Below are 23539 nucleotides of genomic sequence, written 5' to 3'. Positions count from 1 at the left end.
ACTATTTTTTTTAAATCAAATTAATACATAAAGCACTGTAAAAAAATATTCTGGATCTTAATAGATGACATTTTAATTTCCTCTTAGTTCCAGGTAATGAAATGGCTAATTTAAATTCTGTACTGTTTTAAGCCTTGCAAAATTTGAGTAGGTTTTTAAAATGTATTTTGACAGCCATATTTTGGTTGTAGTTTTAAATGCTAGCTCTAGAGTGGGCTAAAATCACATAAATGCACGCTGGATGAAATTACATCAAGTTAGTAAGTTGTGGCGTTTGATGGGGGAAATGCCGAATGAACATTCTGTTCAAGACGGGAAAAAACTGGGGTTTTCTTTTTACATCACGAGCAGGATATGATTCAAATGACCCCGCTGTCGTACGTTTTAAAAAAATCGTAAAGAATGACCTGAATGGACGTCACTATTTGAGATGCGGACGTCACCGATATGTTGCATTTTGAATAGGAATGATCACAATCAGTAAATAAACGGAGGCGTTGCTCAGTGGCCGTCGCCGCTTTCCAACAGTTCAATGTAGCTCACCTCCTCATTTAAAACAATTTAAATCGAATGACACTTGTTTATTTTATGTCTAAATCACCAGAGCGTGCATGTGAAGTATATTTCGATTGAGACGTGAGAACTTTCCAGCTGAAAGCAACTTGCGCTTATGTTTACATGGTTTTGCAAAGAGTATTAAAGTGTCCGACAGCCTCAAACGCAACACCAGCTAGCTGTCCTCCATGCATCCATTCCTGTCTGTGGTACCTGCTGACTGCTGAACTTAGCTAGCAGCCTTACCTTAGGAGGCACTTCTTTCCCGGAATAAAAACATGAACGAACGTCCGGGAAAAAAATGATTTTAACTAGTTTTTCTCCCGATATGTGAACCCTAATCGAGGAAGAGATGGGGACCGTCTGTTGGGCTGCACCGTCTTAGTTGTTACGGCGTTTTGCTGGGTCCATTTTGCGTGTAATTGGAAGTGGAAAAGACAAAGAAAAGAGCTTTCCAATAGCTAGAATGGTTTGGGCCTAAAAAGAAGACAAGAGGTAAGGATGCCGAATGATCTCAAACTATGTGTTTTACTAATGGACTGATCGCAGTTGTTGTACGACGTTTGTAGCGAGCGTTAATAAAAGTGGCTGCGGAAATGTTAGATGTTTGGCGAGCTTGTTAGCCGTTAGCTTCGCTCCCCTCCCAACTACCAGCGAATGGGGCTTAGCCAGCTTTATGCTCATACCAATCTGCAGGTATGGATGGAAGTAGCATTTAGCTTCTGCTAAATATTGCTGAATGATATGAATAAATATTGCTATGATGGTACAATATTAAATTATCTAACTAGCTTTTTTTGTGTGCAAAAGAGCAATATAAAATTTGTTTTTAATCAAAGTTCCTATCTCAACGTCAAATGATAACTTGAATTTTAATCAGGATTTCCTCTTACGGGGGAAAAAAAACAATCCTAAAAAAATGCTTTCAATAAATACTTTACGACCCCTGGTAGGACAAGCCACAAATCAGCAAAAACTTTTTTCCCCCTACCTTTGCCCCCCTGTTTGTTTTGTTTCATATAAATCACTGGCTCTAAACCTTTTTTTCTGTCAGCAAACACCATCTTTAAAATTACTGGCCAACATTTAAATGCAGTAACGTAGTAGGTCTAAGTGTTCATAAAAACAAATATTTACTTATTTACTATAACATCTGTTCCGTGACTGTCTTAATGCAGTGTGTACAGAGTTTCAGGACTGAATTTGAGAGGGGGATAAAGCTGCATCTACTGGGTATTGTTAATCGATTAATCCATTGAATAATTGTATAAATTCTATTTACCAGGGACCTTTAAGGGAGGTGAGGGAGTTATTCATCTTTCCAAGTTCAAATGGATTGGCTGTCACACCAATTAAATGAGCATTGTACTGCTTTCTCCTCTGAGCTCATCTGTACGGCACTAATAATAATCATCCTACGTATAAGATAAAGAACATATGACTGCGAGTACTGTTGTGTTGTCTGTCTACATGTGAGCTGCACCGTTTGTGTTCCGCCTGTTGCCTAAAAGGTTCTATAGCACCACATCATAGCTATTAAAATGATGTTTCTTTTGAGGAGGAAAAAATATTTTTCAAAATGTTCAGCCCTATCAATATCAACAAGACAAACAGAGACAAGGGTGGCCGACCTGTTTATCTCGGTTGACACATCCTGGTTGGGTGTGTATGGGGAGGGGGTTGGGTGTCTTTGTTCATTAACTCTTGTGGGTTTTACACAACTAACATTATCCACTGTCATGTAACCCGGTTAAAAAAAAAACAAGATCACTTATGGTGACAGTTACACTACAGAATGAAATCAGTTACATTATCTAGTTCAAGTTACCATTTAATCTGATATTATGTGGCTAGTAAAATTAAAGCTCGAAGGCATAGAACTGTCCCCGTCCCGCCCTTGCTCAACTAAATATTCAATGGCATTTGCCTTTATTATGCTTACATAACTGAAGCTGCGGGTAACGTCGTCGTCGTTTGTTTCGGCTCCAACCTTTACCCAAACAGTGTGATTATTGTGACTTCTCAAGACTCCAGTCAAAATGCCTCTAATCTCGTATCAAGTCAGCATTTCTTCCACCGCTGACAAATTCCGCTTTCAGTTTAAACGCGTAGGCTTTCCACAAAGAATATCTCTCTCTCTGCTAGTTGAATCGATTTCGCTCTAATCAGACCACAGCATCACATCATGACATGGTATATCAGCACTTGGACAAAAATGCAGATCAACCTTTCCTCAACAGCTTGTGTCAATTGGTTATTTATTGTCTCGTATCGGAGTGCTTGTTGTGTCTCGGCGTATTTATAGCTTCACTAGTAAGCCATATGTTTTGTGTGTTTCTATTTGTAGCTAGGCTGACAGCCCCCTCTGACTAACATCAGGACAATATACATATAGGAAACTACCTCACAGTTGTGATACTAGCGTCACTATTTGTGTGCCTTTGACACAGTTGGATAAGAAGGTCAACACACACACACACACACGCACACAAATATGGTTTTGCAAAATGGAGAAGCTTGAGTGACGCATGTTCTTTGGAACGGTTTGGAAGTTAATTGAGGCTTATGTGTCATGTTTCACTAGCAGTCGTGTCACAATGCGTTGCCGGAATAATGTGTCGTTTGTGTAATAGCGAGGAGAAAGGCCTCTTGAAATTGGAGTGCTCGCTGACACGATTTTACTCGTGGCAGCTTGTGTCGACATTGTTGCGTTTTGAACGTTGTGTTTTCGACGCCGCGCTATGGATTTCGATGTACGTTGTGTGATATTGTACAATAAAAACACACTTTAGCCTCTTTGACTTAACTCACTAAATTGCAGCCCCGTAGGAATTGCCTTTAAAGTACAGAACGAGAAAACTGGTTGAGTAACATTGGTAAATCTTTAGTAGGGTTAAACGTGTGTAATCTGCTTAGCGCGCTTGCCAGATTCCCATTTGTTTTGATTGACGCCAATTAGAATTTTACATACTATTTAGTTGAGCTAAATCAAAAGTAAAGAAAGCAAACATGTAAGAAGCAAATTCATACATGGACGGGCAATTACCACGACTCACGCAATCACACAGATAGTCAAGCAACATTCATCCTTTTAAAGCCATACACACACATAGTCACAGATACTACAGTAGGACAAACACAGGGTGACCCCAAGTGGACAAAAATAATATTTGGCTCATTCAAAACCGCGTCCTTGTAATATCTAGCCAGAATAAAATGTACAGTCCTTCAGCCAAAATATTTGAACTATTTCAAAGATGGACTCCCTCCTGAGTAAGTGTTATTACATCACATCGGTCTGGGCAACGTATCCATGCTGCATTTACAATGAGTTTTTCTCGTCTTGGCCGCACGTGGTCTTGTCCCCGTTCCTCGACAAACAGCTGTTTATATCAGGCAGGCCCGCAGCTATTGAACGGACACTCCTGTAGAATGCACACGCTCAGCAGGTTTGTTTCAACACTGCCAGGGGTGCAAACACAGCTACCTACACACAAACGCAGTTGGATTATTGCTTAAAGTAGCTTATGACAATTATTATTCTTTTTTTAAAGAGAGTGTCCTCCTCGGGTTCTTTGTTGTGCATAGTATCACAAATTGAGTTTGTTCTAGATGGCACATTGTCTTCAGTTCAAATGATTTACTTGTATGCCTTTTTCGATATGGCTGTACGTGGCATATACTGTATAATTGATGTGCTCAAAATAACTGACCACTTAATCCAAGCATGACCTTTAAATAGAGCGAGGGGGGGTAGCTACCCTGTGGGGGGTTGCCGCAGTTGCTTCCAAGAAAAAAAGATGCGGTGCTCTTGACTAATTTGCATCCGTTTGTGATGGTGTGCAGATGCTAGATTTTGGCAAGATTTTCCCGTTTTTCTTACTCTGAGGGCTTTCCAGTACGGTCGGCAGCGTTTCTTGTAACCTTCTTTCTGTTTTGATTTGATTATAATAATTTTCATAGGCTTTCAAAACATTTCCTCTACAGATGAAATATTAAGTTGGTCAGTTGAACATTCTTGTCATCCACATATAAGTGGAAGTTAACATTTATTTTGTCGTATTAAACTATATGAACCATAGGTGTAAAAGCATTCCAAAATTTCCCCAAAAACTCCACTCAAGTAATTTTTTTTTTTTAATGGGCTTGAATGGATTAATAACATTTCAGTTCATTTCAGTAGGGAAAATTGGTTTGACATACAAGTAAAATGCTTCAAGGTACCGTTGTACGTCATTTGGCAGAGGGTTGTATTGTGGGCCCATAAAACAAGTCTTCTGTGTCCATATAATCTTTAACAACATTCCATTTATTTACCAGTGTGTTCCCAGAGAAATATCACAAGTATTTTGTGGTTCAGATTTTTCGGGGGGGTTGTTGTTGTTATGCAGATCAAAACGTTGCGACATGAGATGACAACACATTTGTCACTTGGTGTCATCACCCCAGCGTAGCTGATGAAAACATTGTGCGTTTGTTACCAGCCGAAATAGCCGCACTGTGCCTTTAAGAGGCTGTACCAGCGCTTCACGTGTGCTGGGGCACAGTTGGGGGGGAGGGACACGGGGAAGGGAGGGCGCTTGTTGACGGAAAGTCCGGCCCTGGTTGGCTCGCCTGCTTGGGAGGAGTGACATCACATGGAGAAGAAGCCTTGTGGTGTAAAATAACATGTCCTTCTTTGGCGCATGGCGGAATGTTACATTTTCAGGGTGCGAGGTGAACACATTTGCAATAATGATCCATATCCCAATTAAAGCTTTTATTCTCAGCCTGGTCATTATCCAAAGTGTTGCTTGGAACAAGGAACAATTATCATTGCTCAGCAATGATGAATTATCATTGCATAATAAATTATCATTGCTCCTGATTGCACACTAATGGTAATTTCTCTAACGGAAACCCACTTCCTATCAAGAATAGGACAACCCCAAAGCAAAAATAATAAACATAATAGTAGAATAACATTAGAAGGGGACCTATAAATAAATTCAGTCGCTTACAGCTAGGCCTCCGGTTTAAAAAGAAGCGTGTATGAAAAGCACACTAAATAAACCATCAGTCCCATAATAAAAGGAGCGGCTTGACGTCACAAAACCTGTTTTCATTGCTTACTTTTTTTGCTCTGCCGTGTTGACGGCGCGTAAAGAACACCTGAGATTCTTATCATGCTTTGCCCAGATGCAAAATAACAATATAGTACGGAGTAGTATCTTGTCAACAGGAGAGTTATTTAGGATCGTTGGAACATCAAATTTGGATTATGAGCTGACTCTGCACAGGTGTCCTCTTTCTTTCCTCCATCCATTTTCTGCTTCTGCCAATTCAACTATTGTTTGTCCACTGCTGTCCTAATCCCTCCCTCCCTCTCTCTCTGTTTCGCTTCCCTTCTTGTGCTCCACACACAAAACTGCACACACACAGAAACAAAAAGCTGCGCCGGCTCCCGAAGCCTCACGTCTAACGCGAACACCCCCGCCGTTTGCCTTTTTGGTACGTCCCGAGACGAGCAGTCACCTCCTCTATCCCAAGTCAGATTTGTCTCCACTCTAAGGAAATACGGCGTACCTCTAAAAGGTGTAAAAGTGTCATGCAAAAAGTTCTTTATGGACGGCGGATACAGATGAAGAGGGAAAGGAGCGTTGAATGATGAGGGAGGGAGGGAGGGAGGGAGGGTGGGTGGGTGACGCACACTTTGCTGGCCGACAAGCCATGACAGGACTACTTGTGAATCGCCGGTGAACTCTCTCCTCCTCCCAATGTCTCAGTGCTTTGGGCCATGGCCTTTCAAGCAGGGTAAGATACTTTCAATTCAAATTTCCGCTTCATTCTCTTGTCACCTGAGAATATTTAAAAGTGACGCTAAAGTGAAGCTTTTTCAAGTGCTTCCGTCACAGAGTTGATATATAGCCATCATTGGGCCTTTTTTTTTTTTTTTTTCTTCTTTTGTGGAAATTTTTTTTTTTATACAAGATGTGCCCTGGCTCTTCTGCTGCGAGTTGGCCTATGACAGATGAGCTGATTAATTTAGGAACAGAGCGAACTGGCTTTTCAGCTCGCCAGACTTTGACCTTTTCAACACACCACAGAGTGATTACAATAAAATGGAGCTGGCCACTTATGTAATGAATTCAACTCCACAAATTCTGCTCATCCTCTCATTTTCTCCTTTTTTTTGTTGGCAGATGTGCTCCATTTACTCTTAAAATGAAAGAAATACTGACATCCTGGACGATATGCCTGTCTATAAATTGGCGATGTCATCCAAAAAAATGATGCGTCCTTGTCATGGACAAACATTTTGCACGTGTTTACACACACGGCACTTGAGGCGGCGGGGTACACCCCAAACTGGTCGCCAGCCAATCGCAGGGCGGCACACATTCACACTCACCATCACACCTTCCAACAATAACAAATTTAGCAGTCAATTGGCTTAGCGTGCATGTGTTTGAAACTCAAGTTTTATTATTGCCATGAAAACATTCTTCAACTGAGCTGTGGTTTGACTGGCTTTATAAGCGTATAGAAAGTCACTCATATCAAAGCTATAACGCTGAATCATAAGCGATTTCCGGCACCTCTTTTTTATTAAATCCATACAAACCTGCAGCAGTATTGTAGCAACTTTTAACTTTAATTAGTTAACTAAATTCAACTATTAAAACCCTCCATACAGAGCAGCTTGCCCAATGGACATGAGCAGTGTTTACAAAGGATTGTTGCCTTGGGCCGTTTGCCACATTGAGCCTTAAATGTGACTTTGACAGGCTTATTCATTGAGTCTTAAATGTGACTTTGACAGGCTTATTCACAGCTACACGATGCATCGGCGTACTCACGGCAGCTTCGGTGGTGCAGTTGAGAAGGAAGCCAACAGCAGTTAAATTGTTCCTTTTTTTTTCTTTATCTTCTATCTTTATTTGTTTAAAGCGCAAGGTGGGTGGGGCTTAGGTTACTGTTGCATCAGTGAAAGTGTATTTCTTTCATAATATATGCCCTTCATCTTTCTTTCGTCATTCTCATTGGTTTCGACACTGGTGGCGTCCATTTTGTTCCGCCTCTTATCGTGCCATGTGCTGTTTGCACAGCCTGACCTGTCCCAGTGTCAATTTTTTTTTTTTTTTGTTGAAAGCCAACATGCCAAGAAGTGGCATTAACGTTCCCACATTTTTTTTGAGTTAAACACAGTTTTTGCCTTGTGTTATTGCTTCCAGGGAGTCCGTAATGCCAGAATTATATATTAAATTACGCAGAAATGTTCATCTTAAATGACTCACTTGGGCTAATTATGTTGTGCCTCATTTTGCTTTCGTCAAGTAGAACCATGTGCTCTCGTTCACATAAAACAAGCACTGCCAGTACCTCAAATTCAGAAGAATGCTCTGGGCAGCAGATATTTTACGACTGCATCGAAAGAGTGAATCAACTTCATTTCCAACTAAAACCTCAAGTAGTTGCTGAAACTAGAAGGTTACAGGAAACTTTACAGGGAATACCTAAACTACGGCGGAGTTTCATTCCCTTGGCAGTGATGTCACCCGAAGTGTACTTCGAAATACTGCGCAGTAAAATCGTAGGCGCAGTTAGAATATGTATAAAAGACTCTTGTGGTGCACAAGTACAAGAAAATATAGTCATGGCCATTAGTGAGCGATAACTGCGGTGTGTTGATTATGCGCATCTCGGGGTAGCTAAACTCATTCCCATTTACACCGATAAAAGCACCACTAATTAGGTGTGACAAACACAACCCGGTGGTTATTATGGGCTTTGTTTGCATGAAGACTATTTGGAGATAGTAAATCTGTGGACTGCCGAGCGTAAATGACTCATTTAGTGACGTAAAACGCCCAGTTAAAAGTATTGAATTGTGAAATCGGGAATCTTACGGATGAACACGCACGTAAGAAGTCGAGATCTATTTTTCTGTGACCGGTCGGTCATTTGTCGGACTCGTTCAAAAGTCAATTGGGTTTCTTTTAGGACATGTTAAATGTCAGACCGTTTGACTTCCTCACTTGAAACGACTCGAAAACCCATCTGCTTCCTATCCTCTCGACAGCAGCAATTCAAGTAATCCCAGCTTGCCGCGTTAATAATGAGGAGGCGGTCGCCCGAGTGCTCTCTGTCAACAGACGTCAAATCTTTGTTGCTCTTGGCTGAGCCGAAGGCAGTGAGGATTAAAACCGAGAGGTGACACGCCTGGCTTGATGTTGTGCTTGTCTTGTTTCAGAGCTGACGGTTGGACAAGCTCGTGGATGAGCATTGAGCTTCTTGTAACAGCTCCTTGACTTCTCGCCGCTCCAAATTGACACGTGCAAACACACTTTAGTACTTTAAGCCCCCACTTCCCTTCTGTTTGGATTACCCACGCTACGGTCCGAAGCTCGTGACATGTGCACATGTTTGTTGTCACTCCATTTTTTGGCAAAGGGATTTTTTTCGTTTGTGTTGGGCATCAGCGACAGTATCTGCCATTGTTACGTCAATAGAGTGCTGCTTTGCAAATTAGCTTGAAGCCAAAAGGTTTGGAAAATGTGCTTGCGACGGCACTTTGCTAACAAGGACGCGGCACTAATTAAGGTCCATTGTGGTTTTGCGACCCTGTTGTCTTTACGTTGGTAAAAATACTCAGTTAATTCGTAAGCACAAAACAATGGCTACCATTGATCCCCCTTCCTATTTAACGTTCCAAAATGGCGTCTAGTAGCTTTCAGTGGTCTCCAAACTAGTCAAGGGACTTGTTTGCAGTCAATGTAGGCTACCGCAGTGTCTAGCCGAGCCTAAGCTTATTAGAGACTACTTTCGATTGTCACTGCTGATGCTCGTGTAGCATTAGCCTACTGTCCTTTATCGACTTTGCCGTAAATGTTACTGCGTCCTGTCAAACTGTCATTTAAAAGTTTCAGAACGCAAGCGCTCCAATTCACAGCCATGCCGCGTGATCCCATTTACCGACTTGTGTCGTTTGTGCTTCCAGCAACATGAACCGTGAGGACCGGAATGTGCTCCGAATGAAAGAAAGAGAAAGGAGAAATCAAGAAATCCAGCAGGGAGGAGGCGAAGCGTTTACAGCAAATTCTCCCCTTTTCCCCGAACCTTACAAAGTGGTAAGATCATTCGATTTACACTTGTTCATCCTGTTCACAAAGATGACACAAGGGCGGAAAAGCTTATTTCTACTCGACATGCAACATTTATCTCCCGACTCTGCTCAGAGTTTCTGTTATTCTTTGTCAACCATGTTCGGTCAGTGGGACATGTTTCAACAACTGACACGACATGATTGACAGTCACTTGTAATTAAGAGGCTCTAAAAAATGACGCCATGGAATCAGCGAGTAGGTGCCACAAAAATTTGACACATCCCTCTAACTTTTTTTTTTCTTCTGTTGTGTGCGTCATACAATTATAATTGCTATTGTACTGTAGGTTCATCAACTCTAAATTGTCCGTAGTTACGGCTACAAACGTAAATAGTTGTTTTGCAGATATGCGTCACGCAATTGTTTGGTTCAAAATTCAAAACATGGCTGAGGGGAACATTTAAAAGCTAGAACCAGAGCGGTGGACCAGCGGGAGGGCATTTCCAAAACAGCTCCCACCTTGATTGGTATTGAAAATCTGCGGGGTGTCCCCAAGGGGGGCTATAACCCAAGAGGTGGTATGTTACACTTCCTGCCAGATTGTCAGCTTCCAATACAAAACATTCTTTGGACTTAACACCCCAGGTTAGGCGGCCCGCTCGTGAAATAGTAGAGTGAAACACAACACACTTCCTCATCCCATGACCTCCTCGAGCCATAGATGTGGGCCAGGCTGCTCCGGCCCGGGCCGCACGACACTAAAGAAGATTTGCGCTTCCCGCATTGATCTAATCTTTGCCACTAACCGGATTTGTGCGAAGCTAAGTAGCTCCCCCCCCCGCCCCAGAGCTCGAGCGAGTCGTTCGGGCAACGGTGAGGAATGTGAAAGGCGACCAGAGGTGAGTGACAGCTGAGTGTTTTAACCCCCGAGAAAGTAAAAGGGGGGGAAAACATTGCCACAGTTGACATCTTTAGCCGTCGCGAGTGAGACAGCAGTGACATGCCGAACACAAATCGACATGTAATAAGCCAACTGTTTAAGACGGGGGTATTTGTTTTCGGTCTTAACGGTCGGGTTCTCTGGTCTCCTGCTTGTCTGCGTCTTACGTAAGCGTTGCTGCATGACTTTTTTTTTTTTTTCTCCCTCTCTCGCTCTCCCTGTCATGCTCCACTAAGTGGAAGTGTGCTGTGGTGCATTTAAAGACGTGTGCACATCAGTGCCTCTGAGGCCTTACACATGTACAACAGCAGACGGTTGTGATCAAATCAAACTTGAAAGAGAATGAAGAAATTGGGCATTTAGGGTTCATATCCATCCATTTGTTTTATTTTTGTTTTGTATCAAGTTTGTTGCATAATCTCACATTCATGTTTTGGTTATCAATCTGGCTGTGCACGATGCAAATAAAGATGGTTTCAGGTCGTTTGAATCATGGCTGATTTAAGTGTTGTTTTTCGTGGTACAGGATGCAAGATGGACTTAATTGGGCAGGCTTGTATTAAAAAAAATAAAAATTGAATCACTTTAACAACTACACTTTCCAAAGTCTGAAAACGACTCCCTCATGGTTTGTCGCGTATCATTTGAAAATCATTCTTAAGAAGTTCAAATTGCTCACACTAGCAGGGGGTAGTCAAGTCAATGTTATGACCGAGCGAGCGATTTCCTGCCTCAGATAGCTGCTTGAGTTTCCTCTGTGTAAATCTGTCGAACAAAATTGTGGTCTGAGGCTGGATGTGAAACTGGATACTGCCCCCTAAACGGTGGCATGCTAGCTGTTAGCAGGTTGGCCGTAACCTTTGGCCACAGTGGAAGCTTTTACATCTGGCTTTGATCGATACACTCCACAAAACTAGAAAGTGGAACTACTCTGACAAATAAAGTTCCTTGAGTGAATGGAGAGGCGTAGCTACTCGCTTTGCTGCTGATGCTGCGTTGTCACGATGTGGCTGAGGAGACAATGTCAGTGCATTTTGACTACTTTGACCAGAAGTGAAAACTTGTTGTGCTGTTGGTGAGTCCAAGTGATGCATTCAGTGCTGTGTAGTTTCCCACAAAGCTCAAAACCAATGCAGAGGAAATTACTCATTGTGCAATTTCCTGTGAACTTTTCGTATTTGCTTTTCTTGATTTTAATGATGCAAAATTGACATTGCTGACCTCATTGGTTGTAGGAGTTATACAGTATTAAAATAAAATCATTGTATTTCAAAATGTTTACGCAGCATCAAAGCTGTAATGTCAAATTGGAGCTGGTCCAAATTGCTTCGCAGTAAAAATTCCATCACGTCAGATTTGAGTTTGTAGTCCTTTTAGTGGGGATCAAGTCCATGCTGACTAAATGCTCTCTTCTCCTTGTTTTCCCCATCACTGTCCTCTGCCCCACTTCTTCCTTTCCTATTTTTTTTGGGTCTCCTACTCCAGTCCAGCAAAGAAGATAAACTGTCCAGCCGTATTCAGAGCATGCTGGGCAATTACGACGAGATGAAAGAACCAATTGGCGAGGCACTTCCGAAGCTCAACGCCAAGCCCTCCAACAGCTCGTCTTCCTCCGAGGAGAAATCTGGCGCGCCTTTGTTTGGCGAGAACCAGCGAGGAAGTGGCAGCAGTCAGAGCAGTAAGTGGACTCCCGTGGGCCCGGCCGCAGCTGGCTCCTCATCCCAGTCTCAGAAACGCTCCGGACTGCAAGGCGGTCACAGTAGTCAGCGGGGCGGCGGCGGCAGTAGCGGCGGCAGCAGCGGTAGCCAAAGACACAGCGAAAAGAAGTCAAGTAAACACAGCGGCGGCTCAGAGCACTCCAAGTCGCACACGTCCAGTCCAGCCAAGGGCTCTCTCAGTTCTTCCGGCGGCAACAGCCACTCGCGGAGCTCCTTAGCCGCCGAGCAGCATCACAGCAAGGAGCCCTACCGGTCCAAGTCGCCGCGAGACCGAGAGGCCAACTGGGACTCGCCCTCTCGGGTTCACACCTCTTTCCCCAGCGGACAGCACTCGAGTCAGGCTTTCCCGCCGTCGCTCATGTCTAAACCGGGCTCCATGCTCCAAAAACCCACGGCCTATGTTAGGCCTATGGACGGACAGGAGACAACAGAAGCCAAGAGCTCGCAAGCGGAAAGCTACAGTGGACAGTCGCACAGCAGCACCATGGGGGAGATGAAGCCCAATGGCAAGGCCTCGCTCACCAAACTCAAGATCCCCTCGCAGCCTGTAGAGGTACGGCGCGACGCATATTGTCATATTTCCTCAAATAGAATGCCATACCGCAGTTTCCCCCTCACTAATATCATTCATTATATTACTCCCACGCACATTAAACAGCTACCTGAGGTCATCTAAAGTCGGTTGCTAACATAAAGAGGAGCACCTACGGAGTTTCAGATCAATGAAAGTGTCAAGACTATTTGATTTTGCGTCTCCTTTACGTTCAGTCCAATTACTTTGGAAATACTTTATCCGCGTTATTATCGTAGCTTGTCGTGTTTGCCGTCATTTATGACTCAAAGTTAACCTTTGAGCTTGTTTGTGTTTATGTCTTTAGGGTTCTGGGGATTCCAACTGTGTTGATGAGATTCTCAAGGTAAGTACATACATGTTATGGTTTTTCTATTGAGAGGACAGACCTAGAGGGTTGGCGGTTGAAGAGAAAAGTTTCGCAATGCACACACCATATGGCTCATTTGCACATTTTTCCCTCTCTGTATGCGTGTGTGTGTGTGTGTGTGTTTTCTCTCTGTCAGGAAATGACTCAGTCCTGGCCCCCTCCATTGACAGCAATCCACACCCCCTGCAAGACAGAGCCCTCCAAGTTTCCGTTCCCCACCAAGGTCGGTCGGCATTGCCCCGCAGCTGACTTTTATTCAATGTGTCTCGATTAACTTTTATACGGTTAAATCATTTTTATGCTTTGGGGTCTGTCTTGTTTCAAAAAAACACATGCACGCACAACCTCTGGCTGCTCTGCAACAAGCACATTATGTTGATAAGACAAGTTTGAAACACTTGGCTCTTGAGTGATCGTTCACAGATTTGACTGAAAAAAATGGCAAAGGATGAAGGACTTATTCAAAAAGGCCATAAAAAATAATACAGAATGTTTTGTTTTTTTCCCACCCACAGGATTCTCACTCTTTCTCAAGTGGACAGAGTGAGTAATAACACACAATTCATTCACTTTAAGTTGGGGTTTTATCTTGACAAATCCATACCTTGCTTATAAAGATGTGTCTTTCTACCCTACAGAGCGCGGCAGTTCTTCCAAAAGCTCAAGCAGCCACCAGTCGAAAGCTTGTGATGATCAGCCAACGTATGTCCTCACTCTTTGCTCCTTCGCCTCCATTCTCAGTTTGACCTACACGTGTATTCGGCGTGCACCCCAACCTGAGCCCTCCTTGTAAAGCATATCATTCTTCTACATTAGTATGCTGGAGGATGACCTCAAACTCAGCAGCAGCGAGGACAGCGACGGCGAGCAGGACTCTGCCAAGAATGCCTCACGAAACACATCAGCAAGGTTCGAGCCCTGTGGCGCAATATCAAATCTCACAATCACTAGAATACGATATTTAATCAGCACTTTTATGACTTATTTAACGTCTGAACTCAGCTCACGTGTTTCAGCCACAATAAAAAGTTTTTTTTTTTTTTCTTTTCTCTAACCCCATGGCAGCCATAACAGCGAAGGAGCCGAGCAGTCGAGAGACGATTCGAGTAGCCACAGTGGCTCCGAGAGCAGCTCAGGTTCGGACAGTGAGAGCGAGAGCAGCACGACTGACAGCGAGGCCAACGAGCCCCTGCGGCCCGCTTCTCCTGAGGTAATGACCGAGGAAATTGAACGGGAATACAAGTGGTCCCACGCAACCAGAAGTTGGAAGTCCATCACTAACCTACACATCATTACGAGTCGCTCATGTTGACGTATTCCTTGTTACAGCCTGAGCAACCAATGGCCAACAAGTGGCAGCTGGACAACTGGTTCAAGAAGGTAGCCCCACCGTCGCCACAGGATAACAACAATGTTCAAACCAAGAGCAAAAAAGAGGGCAGAGATAACAGCTCAGGGCGGGGCTACAGTAGCCAAGGAGGGGGATCCAAAGATTCCTCGGCTCCGGCCCCAAGTCGGGACCTTCGGGCGGCACAAAAGGGCAGCGAGAGTGGCCGCGGCCGGCAGAAATCTCCAGCCCAGAGTGAGAGCAGCACGGGGAACCGGAGGACCGACGCGAAAAAGCAACCGAAAAAGTCTGAAAAGCTCTCGGTGGTAGAGGAGCCCAAAGGAGGTCTGAGGGTGGAAAGCGAGCCAGCGCCCGAGATCCCGCCTCATCGACCCAAAGCGGCCACAAAGGGTTCTCGCAAGCCCAGCATCAAAAAGGAACCCAAATCCTCGCCGCGGCCCAGCGCCGCCGCCGCTGCAGCTGACAAGCGCAAGGCCAAAACCAGCTCCAAGTCCACTCGCGAGAAGTCCCGCGAGTTTGTCGACACGGACTCCTCGTCGTCCGACTCGGAAGGCAACGACAGCATCCCGTCGTCCTCGCAGACGCCAAAGTACACGGAAAGCATCAGGACACCCGTGTGCGTGTTCTCGCCCATGGAGGAGAAGGAGCTGCTGTCGCCACTCAGCGACCCCGAGGAGCGCTACACCTCCAGGCAACCTCCGCAAGTTTTGATTGTCAAAATAGGTCCGTTGAAATCTATTGACACCCCAAATCCACATACTCTATTTCTCCCTAGAAGTGAATTGAAACATGTTTTCGTCATCCTTTCTAGATCTCAGCTTGCTTTCGAGGATCCCCGGACGGCCGTACAAAGAGCCCGCAGAGATAAAAGTGGAGCGGGATGACTCCCAAGACAGAGACAGCAAAGACTTCAGCAAGCAAAGCTCAGAAAAGAGCTCAATCAAGGCCAAGAGGAAGCACAAGGTTTGGAACTTTGTCAACTGTTCTACTTGAGCTCTGTTGTGGTTTATTATTTGTGTCGTCTTCAGCGAGCGCTCTTCATGTCTTTCTTTTTTTTTTTCTTCCTAGAATGACGACGAGGGAGCCAAGACAGACAGCAAGAGGTGCAAGCTGGAGGAAAAGTCTCAATCGCATCATAAAAGCAGCAGTAAAGAGTACGTGTTTTTAATGGAAGCTGCGCTATTTCATTTTTAAAGAGCCTTTCGCAATTAGTTTGAATGTGAACCCGATAAACTTGTACTCATCATAAAGTCACGGAATAAAAAACAAGAGAGGGTTGGGTTTGTTTGTTTTTTTTTGGTCTTGGGGCTGGATCTTTTGGAACTGCATTGTGCTTTTGCAGGTTGCCCATTCCTCTCATAAATACATTTTTCGTCCCATCAGGTCAAAGCGGTCTTTGGAGAAGAAGGAGGATCCAGTGCCCTCGCCGTCCATAGCGGGCCTCCAGCGGACGCCGAAAGCCGAGCACCCCAGTCGGAAGAGGACGGTCAGCCAGTCTTCCACGTCGCTATCCAGCGGGGCGGGCAGCGGCAAGGAAGGAGGCCACAGCACTAGGAGCACCTCCGCCTCCAAGCACAGAAAAGGCGAGGACAAGGGACGCAGTACTCGAGACGGCAAGGTGGGTGCAAGCAATCATCTGTGTGACCTTTCAAGCTTAGTGGCTAATACTCAGCATCTTGAGGGGATTTGAATATCAAATGACTCAAAGATATTTTCGTGGCAACTGTCCATACAGCCCAGCCCGCCTCCTCTCGTCACTCCATTTTATCCGTGGCTTCAAACGTCTCCCCTCAAACTTGATCCTCTCTCTCTTGCTGCCTCCCACAGGAGAAATCCTCAAAGGGCTGCGATAACCAGCTGGCCGTGCCGCCGCTCTCCAGCGACGGCTCCAAGTCGCAAAGATCCAAGCTGCCGTTTGAGGACAGGTGAGAAAATGATTCTTGTATTTATTTAGTTGTCGGACATGCTACTGAAGCGGTCGAAGTACTTAAAGAGACGCGTTTGAAAACTTAAATGTGTTGATGTGCATCTATTTTTGTTTCAGGGCCCATTCAGCAGATCATTATTTGCAAGAGGCCAAGAAACTTAAACATAATGCCGATGCACTGGTAAAAGCAAAAAATAAATATGGCTCTATGTCACTGCATGCTTGACGTCTTTGTCTTTTCTTTCATTTTTAGCTGGATCGTTTTGAGAAGGCCATTTACTACCTGGACGCCGTGGTGTCGTTCATCGAGTGCGGCAACGCCCTCGAAAAGAGCGCCCAGGAGGCCAAGTCTCCTTTTCCCATGTATGCTGAAACTGTGGAACTTATCAAGTAAGGCCAAAGTCAACATTTTGGGATTGACGTCGGAATTGTGTGCCCTATGAGCTAATAGGTGTTTTTGGTTGGGCACTCAGGTACACCATGAAGTTAAAAAGCTACATGGCCCCTGATGCCACTCCAGCAGACAAGAGGGTAGCCGTTCTTTGGTGAGTACTCTGACTACAAGTCATGTTTCATACTAAATACGAGAAGGCTCGCTCCAAGACAGGCAGATAATTAAAGAGTTACTCCACTTCACACTTTATGGGTGGGCGGGGACCGTAATTATGTTTAGCAACAATACTGCAATCACATTTCCACATTATGTGTCCTTGAAGAGTCATTCCAGCATAATTATTGTGTTGCTTTCTTTTTTATTACTGAACATTTATCTCCTTTGCTTCCCAGTCTACGATGTCAATCTCTGCTCCACTTGCGCTTATTCAAGCTGAGGAAAGACAGCGCTCTTAAATACTCCAAAACACTTACAGAGCAACTAAAGGTACTTCTCGCCTCTTGCCGATTTACAGTAAATCCACCGAGTGAGTGTAGTTTCCTGTTCCTTGTGTGTAATTGTTGTTGTTCCTCCTCCTCCCCCGAGCAGAACTCTCTGAGTAACACCCAGGCTCCCTCTCCTGGAATGGGGAAGTAAGTCCATCTCACGTCTACACAGTTGGATTCAAGTTAGAGGAAAAAAACAAAACATTTACAGCTGGTACATTTGACCTAATCTTATGATGGATTTGTCTTTTTTTTTTCATATGCAGCAAGGCAGCGGGCATGCCTTCACCAGTGTCGCCAAAGCTGTCGCCGGGCACGGCGGGTGGCTACTCGTCCGTCAGCAGCAGCAGCAGCGCCGCCGGCTCCTCGGTAACGATACCTCAGCGCATCCACCAGATGGCTGCCAGCTATGTGCAGGTCACCTCCAACTTTCTGTATGCCACTGAGGTGTGGGACCAGGCGGAGCAGCTGTCCAAGGAGCAGAAAGGTAAGCCACCATTAGTTTTTTTCAAATAGAAACAAATGAATTAACATCCTCCGAGACAGCTGATTCCATAATTGGGGGCTTGTATTAGACAAGGCTCAGGCCTGGTAAAATGAAGCTCCTCCCCTCACTTTGAGGTCCTTGGCACTAAGAAGCCACAAGATGGCGCCAAAGCAATAGTTTTAAATTACTCAAGCCTTTGGCCTGACAAGAAGCGTGAGTTTTTGGGCAATTAAAGAAGAATAAGTTAAAAAAATAAATGCAATCCTTGTTGTTGTGCTTGTGGCTTTACCCTCTCCTTGTTCTTCCTCAGACTTCTTCCAGGAGTTGGACAAAGTGATGGGTCCTCTCATTTTCAACACGAGCAGCATGACCGACCTGGTGCGTTACACCCGACAGGGCCTGCACTGGCTGCGACTGGACGCTAAGCTGGTTCCCTAACGAGGATTCTGGCTTTTGAACCCCACCCTCTATCCCTGCACGCTGCTCTCCCACCCGCCCACCCACTCACTCACACACAGCCACACCTCAGCGCTACGCACACAGTCCACCTCTGATCACACACACGCAGGTGACGATGAACTTGTCAAGCATATCGCCGAGTGTGTGTGTGTGCGTATTTTTTTGATCTGCACCAGCTCGCCAAAAACTGAGCAAACTGAAACCATCCCGGGGAAAAAGCAACACGCCAAGCAAGCTCTTCACATATCTAGATAGTACAAATAGATGAAACATGGTTTTGATTATTTTTCTAATCTATTTGTCCCTGAAGCGCTCAGCGATTTATTTATTTATTCCCGGCGCCTCAATCGATAGGCTACTTTGGCTTTTATTGTTTCTTTTTTTAAATTGTTTCGCCCCCCCACCAAAGTACCTCGCACGAAACACCAAAGGTGCTTTAAATTTTTTAAAATGAAGGTTTTCTCTTTGTTTTTTGTGCCTTCAATGTGAGCTACAGGAAAACAAGCAGTCCGCTCCGATCTCTTCGTTTCTATTTTTGCTATGTTTCTCACCTTTTTAAAATTTTAGGCCGATTGCTGTTTTGTGTTTTTAAGGTTTTGAGCTTCAAACTAAGCTTCCCTGCATCGGCTTGATAGAAAAAAAAAAAAAAAAAATTGCTATCCAATTGTGCAAACCTCATCCGTGCAAATGGCCTTTTTTAGTCTGCCAGTCTTCTTAAAACGACACCAGTAGCGATTTAGCGGCGCTTGAAGCCAAGGAAGTCATTCTCCGTCGCCGTTGAGAAATATCCGCGAGGAAAGTCACTTCCATACAGTATTGTTTGCTCAGAGTGTATTTTTATGAGTCACAGCAGGGAGTGTTTGAAGTGGTGTCCATGAACACAATGCAGTTATTACATTAAGGTTTATCAAAGGCACGTCCTGGTGGGACACACCAATCTGGCATCTGACAAGGAAAGCAAGAAGAGAAGCGGATTAGCAGTTTTGCATTTAGAGCAGAATGCAGAGTATATATTTCAAATATGTAGAATTTATTTATATATACAGATGGATTCCTCCTTTCTAAGAAATGGCTTTTAAAACTATTTGACAGGTTTTAACAATAGAATGCAATGTAGGTGTCATCCTTTTAACAAGTGTAACTGAACTTGTTGAGACAAAATTAGAAAATAATGCAAGGGAGGATTGAGCGTTATATTTGATAAACTGCACAGTTGCAAGGAAATGAGCAGTGTGCAAGGGGCAATGTTAGAAAATGTGCGCCAATTGAAGAAAAACAATATTACTTCCGTCTAGTTGTGCTTTCCAACTTATTTTTCAGCTTCAGAGTAGCTTTTTTTTTTTTCCCCCTTCTTCCCGTCGTTGTCATCCTTTACCGACTCAATGGCCGGACTGTTTTTGTTTTAATTTCAACTTGCAAAAGAAAAAAAAGAATTATTTTTCAATCTATGCAGATTTTTTTTTTTTTATACTGTATATGAAAAGGATGTAAGGAGACTTTTTAAAAATATTATTCACAGGCTTTTTTTTTCTTCCAAAAATGTCCAATGCCTTTTTTTGCAATGTAGTTTTCTGGTTTTAGTACATTTGTGTATATATTTTATAACAAAAGAAAAACAAACAAAAAACAGATGGTTTGTGCCAATCTGTACCTAAAGCTGGAGGCCACTTTTTTCTCGTAGGAAAATCCTCTGTGAGTTATCTTTTTTTTTTTTTTTTTTTTTAAGATTACCAGGCCAGCCAATGTGTTCATACACTGGTACAATTTGTAAGTACAAATGTATACGCTGAAGGGTCATTCGTAACCTTTTTTTAATTTATTTTTTCTGATCCCCTTTTTTTGCTTCTAACATTTGATGCAACAAGATGTAAATGTATCAGGGGATGTGGTTGTTAATGATGAGATTTCATTGTAAGTAGTAATTAATATTAATGAATCCAGGGTATGTTTTTTTTCTCGATAGGAAGATGTTAACATTTGCATGTTTCTATTTAAATGTATAAAGTGTACATAGGATTTTTCTCTAAGGTTGCATTTCTACTACAGGAGGAATTTTTATTGAACGTATCGTTGTAAATATATTTGTGAGATCCTTTTATGCACATTTTCCCCCTTTTCTCTCTTTCCCTTACTTGTTCTTTGGAACTGTACAGATGGCACCCAAGTCTCTTAACAGTCCAGGGGTGGGGACACTTTTTCTATCAAGTTCATTTCACTAAATTTGGGGGGAGAATGGTAACAAACAAATGTTTATTATATACTAAGAGCATTTTTAAAATTGCACGGCGGCACGCAGATTCCCCACCTCTGCTCTAGTCTTTTACGTGCTTGTGTCTTCACCACCATGTCGTCATTTTGTCTCCCCTGGATTTTTGTCCTGTCATTGTCCATCCTAAAGGGGATTCGATGTACAGTCTTCCGTCAATCTGAAAGTATTTCCTACCCTTTATATGAACAATTGGTCACATGAGTCTTTTAAGAAAAAAAGGTTTCTCAAAAACTGTAGCAGTTTATATACAGTCTCTTGTATACTTTGAAAAGCCTCAACAAGCAGCCTACACTATGTACCATAGTCTAAATTGGCTTAGTTTTAAAGATGAAATAGATGCTATTATACAATGGATGCAATACGATTGAAAGGTACTTGTGGCGTTTGAGCTTCAAACTTTTAGGTCATGTAATTTAAAGAGCATTCTTGTGAAGTGAGTATTAATTGTGTGACTAATGAGAGTCTGTTCTGAATATTCTTTGTATTTTTGTCGTATTGAGAATAAAATATATATGTATATGACTGATGTGTGATGGCTTTAAAAAAATATTCAAAAATGGAAGTGTATATTGATTCAATTAGGGGAGTCCTTGAACAGTTTTAAAAACTCTTAATATATTCATCATCACTTGATATTTTTTTCATTTAAGAAAATGTCTGTCTGTGAGGAACACGAAGACCTCGTTTGCTATTATTTTAATGTCAGTGGTTCTGCATGGAACATTTTGCACCCTCTTGTGAAGATAATTATTGACAGTGTTATGATGGTCCAAAGTGAGAGGCCAATTGAGAAATACGATAGCCCAAACAAAAGGCATGCGGTCGATTACTTGGCTTTGCACTGCGCAGAGCCTCTTAGGAATGATTAGCTGTTGCTTTTCAATCCACATTGCACTGTCCTGATAGAATTAACTCATATGCAGATGGAATAAAATCATATACCTGTGTTGAACAATCATCTCCATCATATTTTAGCAGATTTTTTTTGTGTGCAGTTTCTCTCGGGGAAATATGTATATATTCTACATAAAAAGACATGCAAGCTTTTTTTCTTTGGAATAGATATGTCTAATGTGTTATGCCACCAGTGCGTGAAGGCCTTGTTTGTTGTGGTTTTTTAAGGGGTCAACTTGGTGACGTCATTAACTTGCGTTCTAAAACTCACCACAGAGAGGAGAAAGTCCTCCTTTCACAGTACTGTCCGCTTTGACCAATGGGAGCACCCTTTTTACCCAAACCCCGCCTTCTCCCTGCTCTGATTGGCCAGCACCGCGTTCCATTACTCTTCATCCGCTTGCACTCCTCCTCCAGGGAACAAGGTAACTCTAAGGAAGAGGAGAAAGCTTATTGTGACTTACTGTTCGACAGTGGGGCACTTAATCTGCATGCAAAAGTGAATTTTGTTGCATTTGTAGAAGAAACGCCGCAGAAGACGACGAGGGAATACGAGTGAAAACGGCGAAAAGCGAACGCGGAGGAGCAGGTACGTGAAGGGGCCGCAGGTGTGTTTGCCGTCCTCAGTTTCGGTTGTCAACCTGTCAAACTGTTGCCTTTGTCCCCCCCTCCCCTCTCGCTCTACCCGACGTGGAAAATATTTTGCGACATAAATGCATCACTTCAGAATTGTATTTGCACATGTTCTGTGTGGTTTTAGATGTTGATTTCTGGAGATTGTTAAATAACCGTTCTCGTAACACTCACTGACCTAACTGGTCATTGAATGCATCACTTTCACATTGACATTTCTTTAATTTGTTTACTAAAACACCATGCATTTAAGTGCCCATTTATAATCTTGTAAATATTTAATGAAGTGTTCTTTATTTGGGAAAGCTTTTAGTTTTTGATGAATTTCCTGCTATTGTACTTTGTATGAGTAATTTTAAACAGCACTAAAGCAGTTTTATATGATCACTCATTGTACCTAATGATTTGAACTGTAATTTTAAAATCAAGCTGAGATTTTTGACTTACCTTGCACCCATAGCAATATGATCTCACAGTTATACGCTTTAACTTATAATTGACCTAATTTAGAGTAGCTGAAATGTCCCCGTAAGAAAAATGGTTCTCCATTCCGACATAATTATTCCTTTGTCTTACATAGGTGTTGATGATTTGACCTTTAGGGACCTAATTACCACTCCCTATTTCCAACAGTACGTAACAGATTGTATTGTTTGCCAGTGTCCCTTGAACTCAGTTCTACTTGTTTCAAATGGATCCATGGTTCTGAATTATGCACCGGGGAGGCCTTTCAACCTAATGACGGTGGACTATGTTTTATTAAAAGCTGGAACAAAAGGCATGAATGCCTCGGGAAAGCGGACACTGGTGTTTTGTCCGGGTCCTGAAACGTAAGCACTCATGCAGCGCCTGGTCCCTAACGGTGGGACTGGGGACGAGCACACTGGTCCTCACTGTTCTGCTATCACTGCGGGGTGCTAACTCTTAACGCTGACCTGAGCTGACCTGAGATCTGCATAGGTCTGCTCAGGTGAAACTTGCAAGGAGATTCTCTGCAGTCCACAAACGGTTGTCAAAGCCAAAATGCAAAAAAAAAAATGTTGGTTAGAAAAGATAAGAATGTGCAATGTGTCTATTGCAAACAGAACTAGCTAACATGGCACAACAATTGCCAGCAGAAGATTACCAAGCTGCTAATTTAATATATCCTACCTCGACGAGTTAGAACCTACAGTAATGCTCCCACAAACGTCAAGTATGAATAATGGTGTTAAATAATGTGAAATCAATTTTTATCGGCTCATACTGGACATATAGATGATGCGACTTCTACTGAAAGTGGAGCATCAGAAACCTTTGCCACAGCTCGGCTTGTAAACACTTGCCGCACATTTATCTTTCCGATAGCTTGATGGTCTGGCGTTTGCGGGTGTGTTTGTACAGGCAGAAATATGAAGAAAGGA

General features: G+C 43.2%; 2 protein-coding genes and 1 long non-coding RNA gene across 5 annotated transcripts in view; 2 read left to right on the top strand and 1 right to left on the bottom strand.

Moving 5' to 3' along the window:
- Positions 1 to 745: 745 nt before the first annotated feature.
- aff4 (AF4/FMR2 family, member 4) lies at positions 746 to 21131 on the top strand. 2 transcript variants are annotated; one of them, XM_049742558.2, is made up of 21 exons: positions 746 to 1050; positions 9536 to 9665; positions 12067 to 12852; positions 13178 to 13216; positions 13377 to 13463; positions 13756 to 13783; positions 13879 to 13942; positions 14057 to 14149; positions 14306 to 14450; positions 14570 to 15311; positions 15400 to 15551; positions 15657 to 15742; positions 15972 to 16206; positions 16416 to 16513; positions 16633 to 16696; positions 16769 to 16905; positions 16989 to 17060; positions 17302 to 17395; positions 17498 to 17541; positions 17661 to 17881; positions 18192 to 21131. In XM_049742558.2, exons 2-21 carry the CDS (start codon positions 9540 to 9542, stop codon positions 18317 to 18319), a joined length of 3441 nt encoding a protein of 1146 aa, XP_049598515.1. In that variant the 5' UTR covers positions 746 to 1050; positions 9536 to 9539; the 3' UTR covers positions 18320 to 21131. The 2 variants fall into 2 exon arrangements, with proteins under 2 accessions (XP_049598515.1, XP_049598514.1); XM_049742557.2 differs by lacking the exon at positions 746 to 1050 and adding an exon at positions 5147 to 6348.
- On the bottom strand, positions 19688 to 22712 carry LOC125982222 (uncharacterized). Its single transcript, XR_007486303.2, has 2 exons — positions 22584 to 22712; positions 19688 to 21934 (listed from the first exon to the last, which is right to left on the bottom strand). It is a non-coding gene; the product is annotated as an uncharacterized lncRNA (long non-coding RNA).
- shroom1 (shroom family member 1) overlaps positions 21930 to 23539 on the top strand; it is a 15242-nt gene continuing 13632 nt past the window's right edge. The window contains exon 1 of one of the 2 annotated variants that reach the window (XM_049742553.2): positions 21930 to 22092. The gene's annotated coding sequence lies outside the window, so the exon portion shown is untranslated. Of the gene's footprint in view, positions 22112 to 23539 lie in introns of both variants that reach the window. The other variant, XM_049742555.2, reaches the window with a different exon arrangement.

This window comes from Syngnathus scovelli, chromosome 15 (genome assembly GCF_024217435.2).
Source record: "Syngnathus scovelli strain Florida chromosome 15, RoL_Ssco_1.2, whole genome shotgun sequence".
Taxonomy (NCBI): Eukaryota; Metazoa; Chordata; class Actinopteri; order Syngnathiformes; family Syngnathidae; genus Syngnathus; species Syngnathus scovelli.
This window is presented reverse-complemented; position numbering and strand designations above follow the sequence as displayed.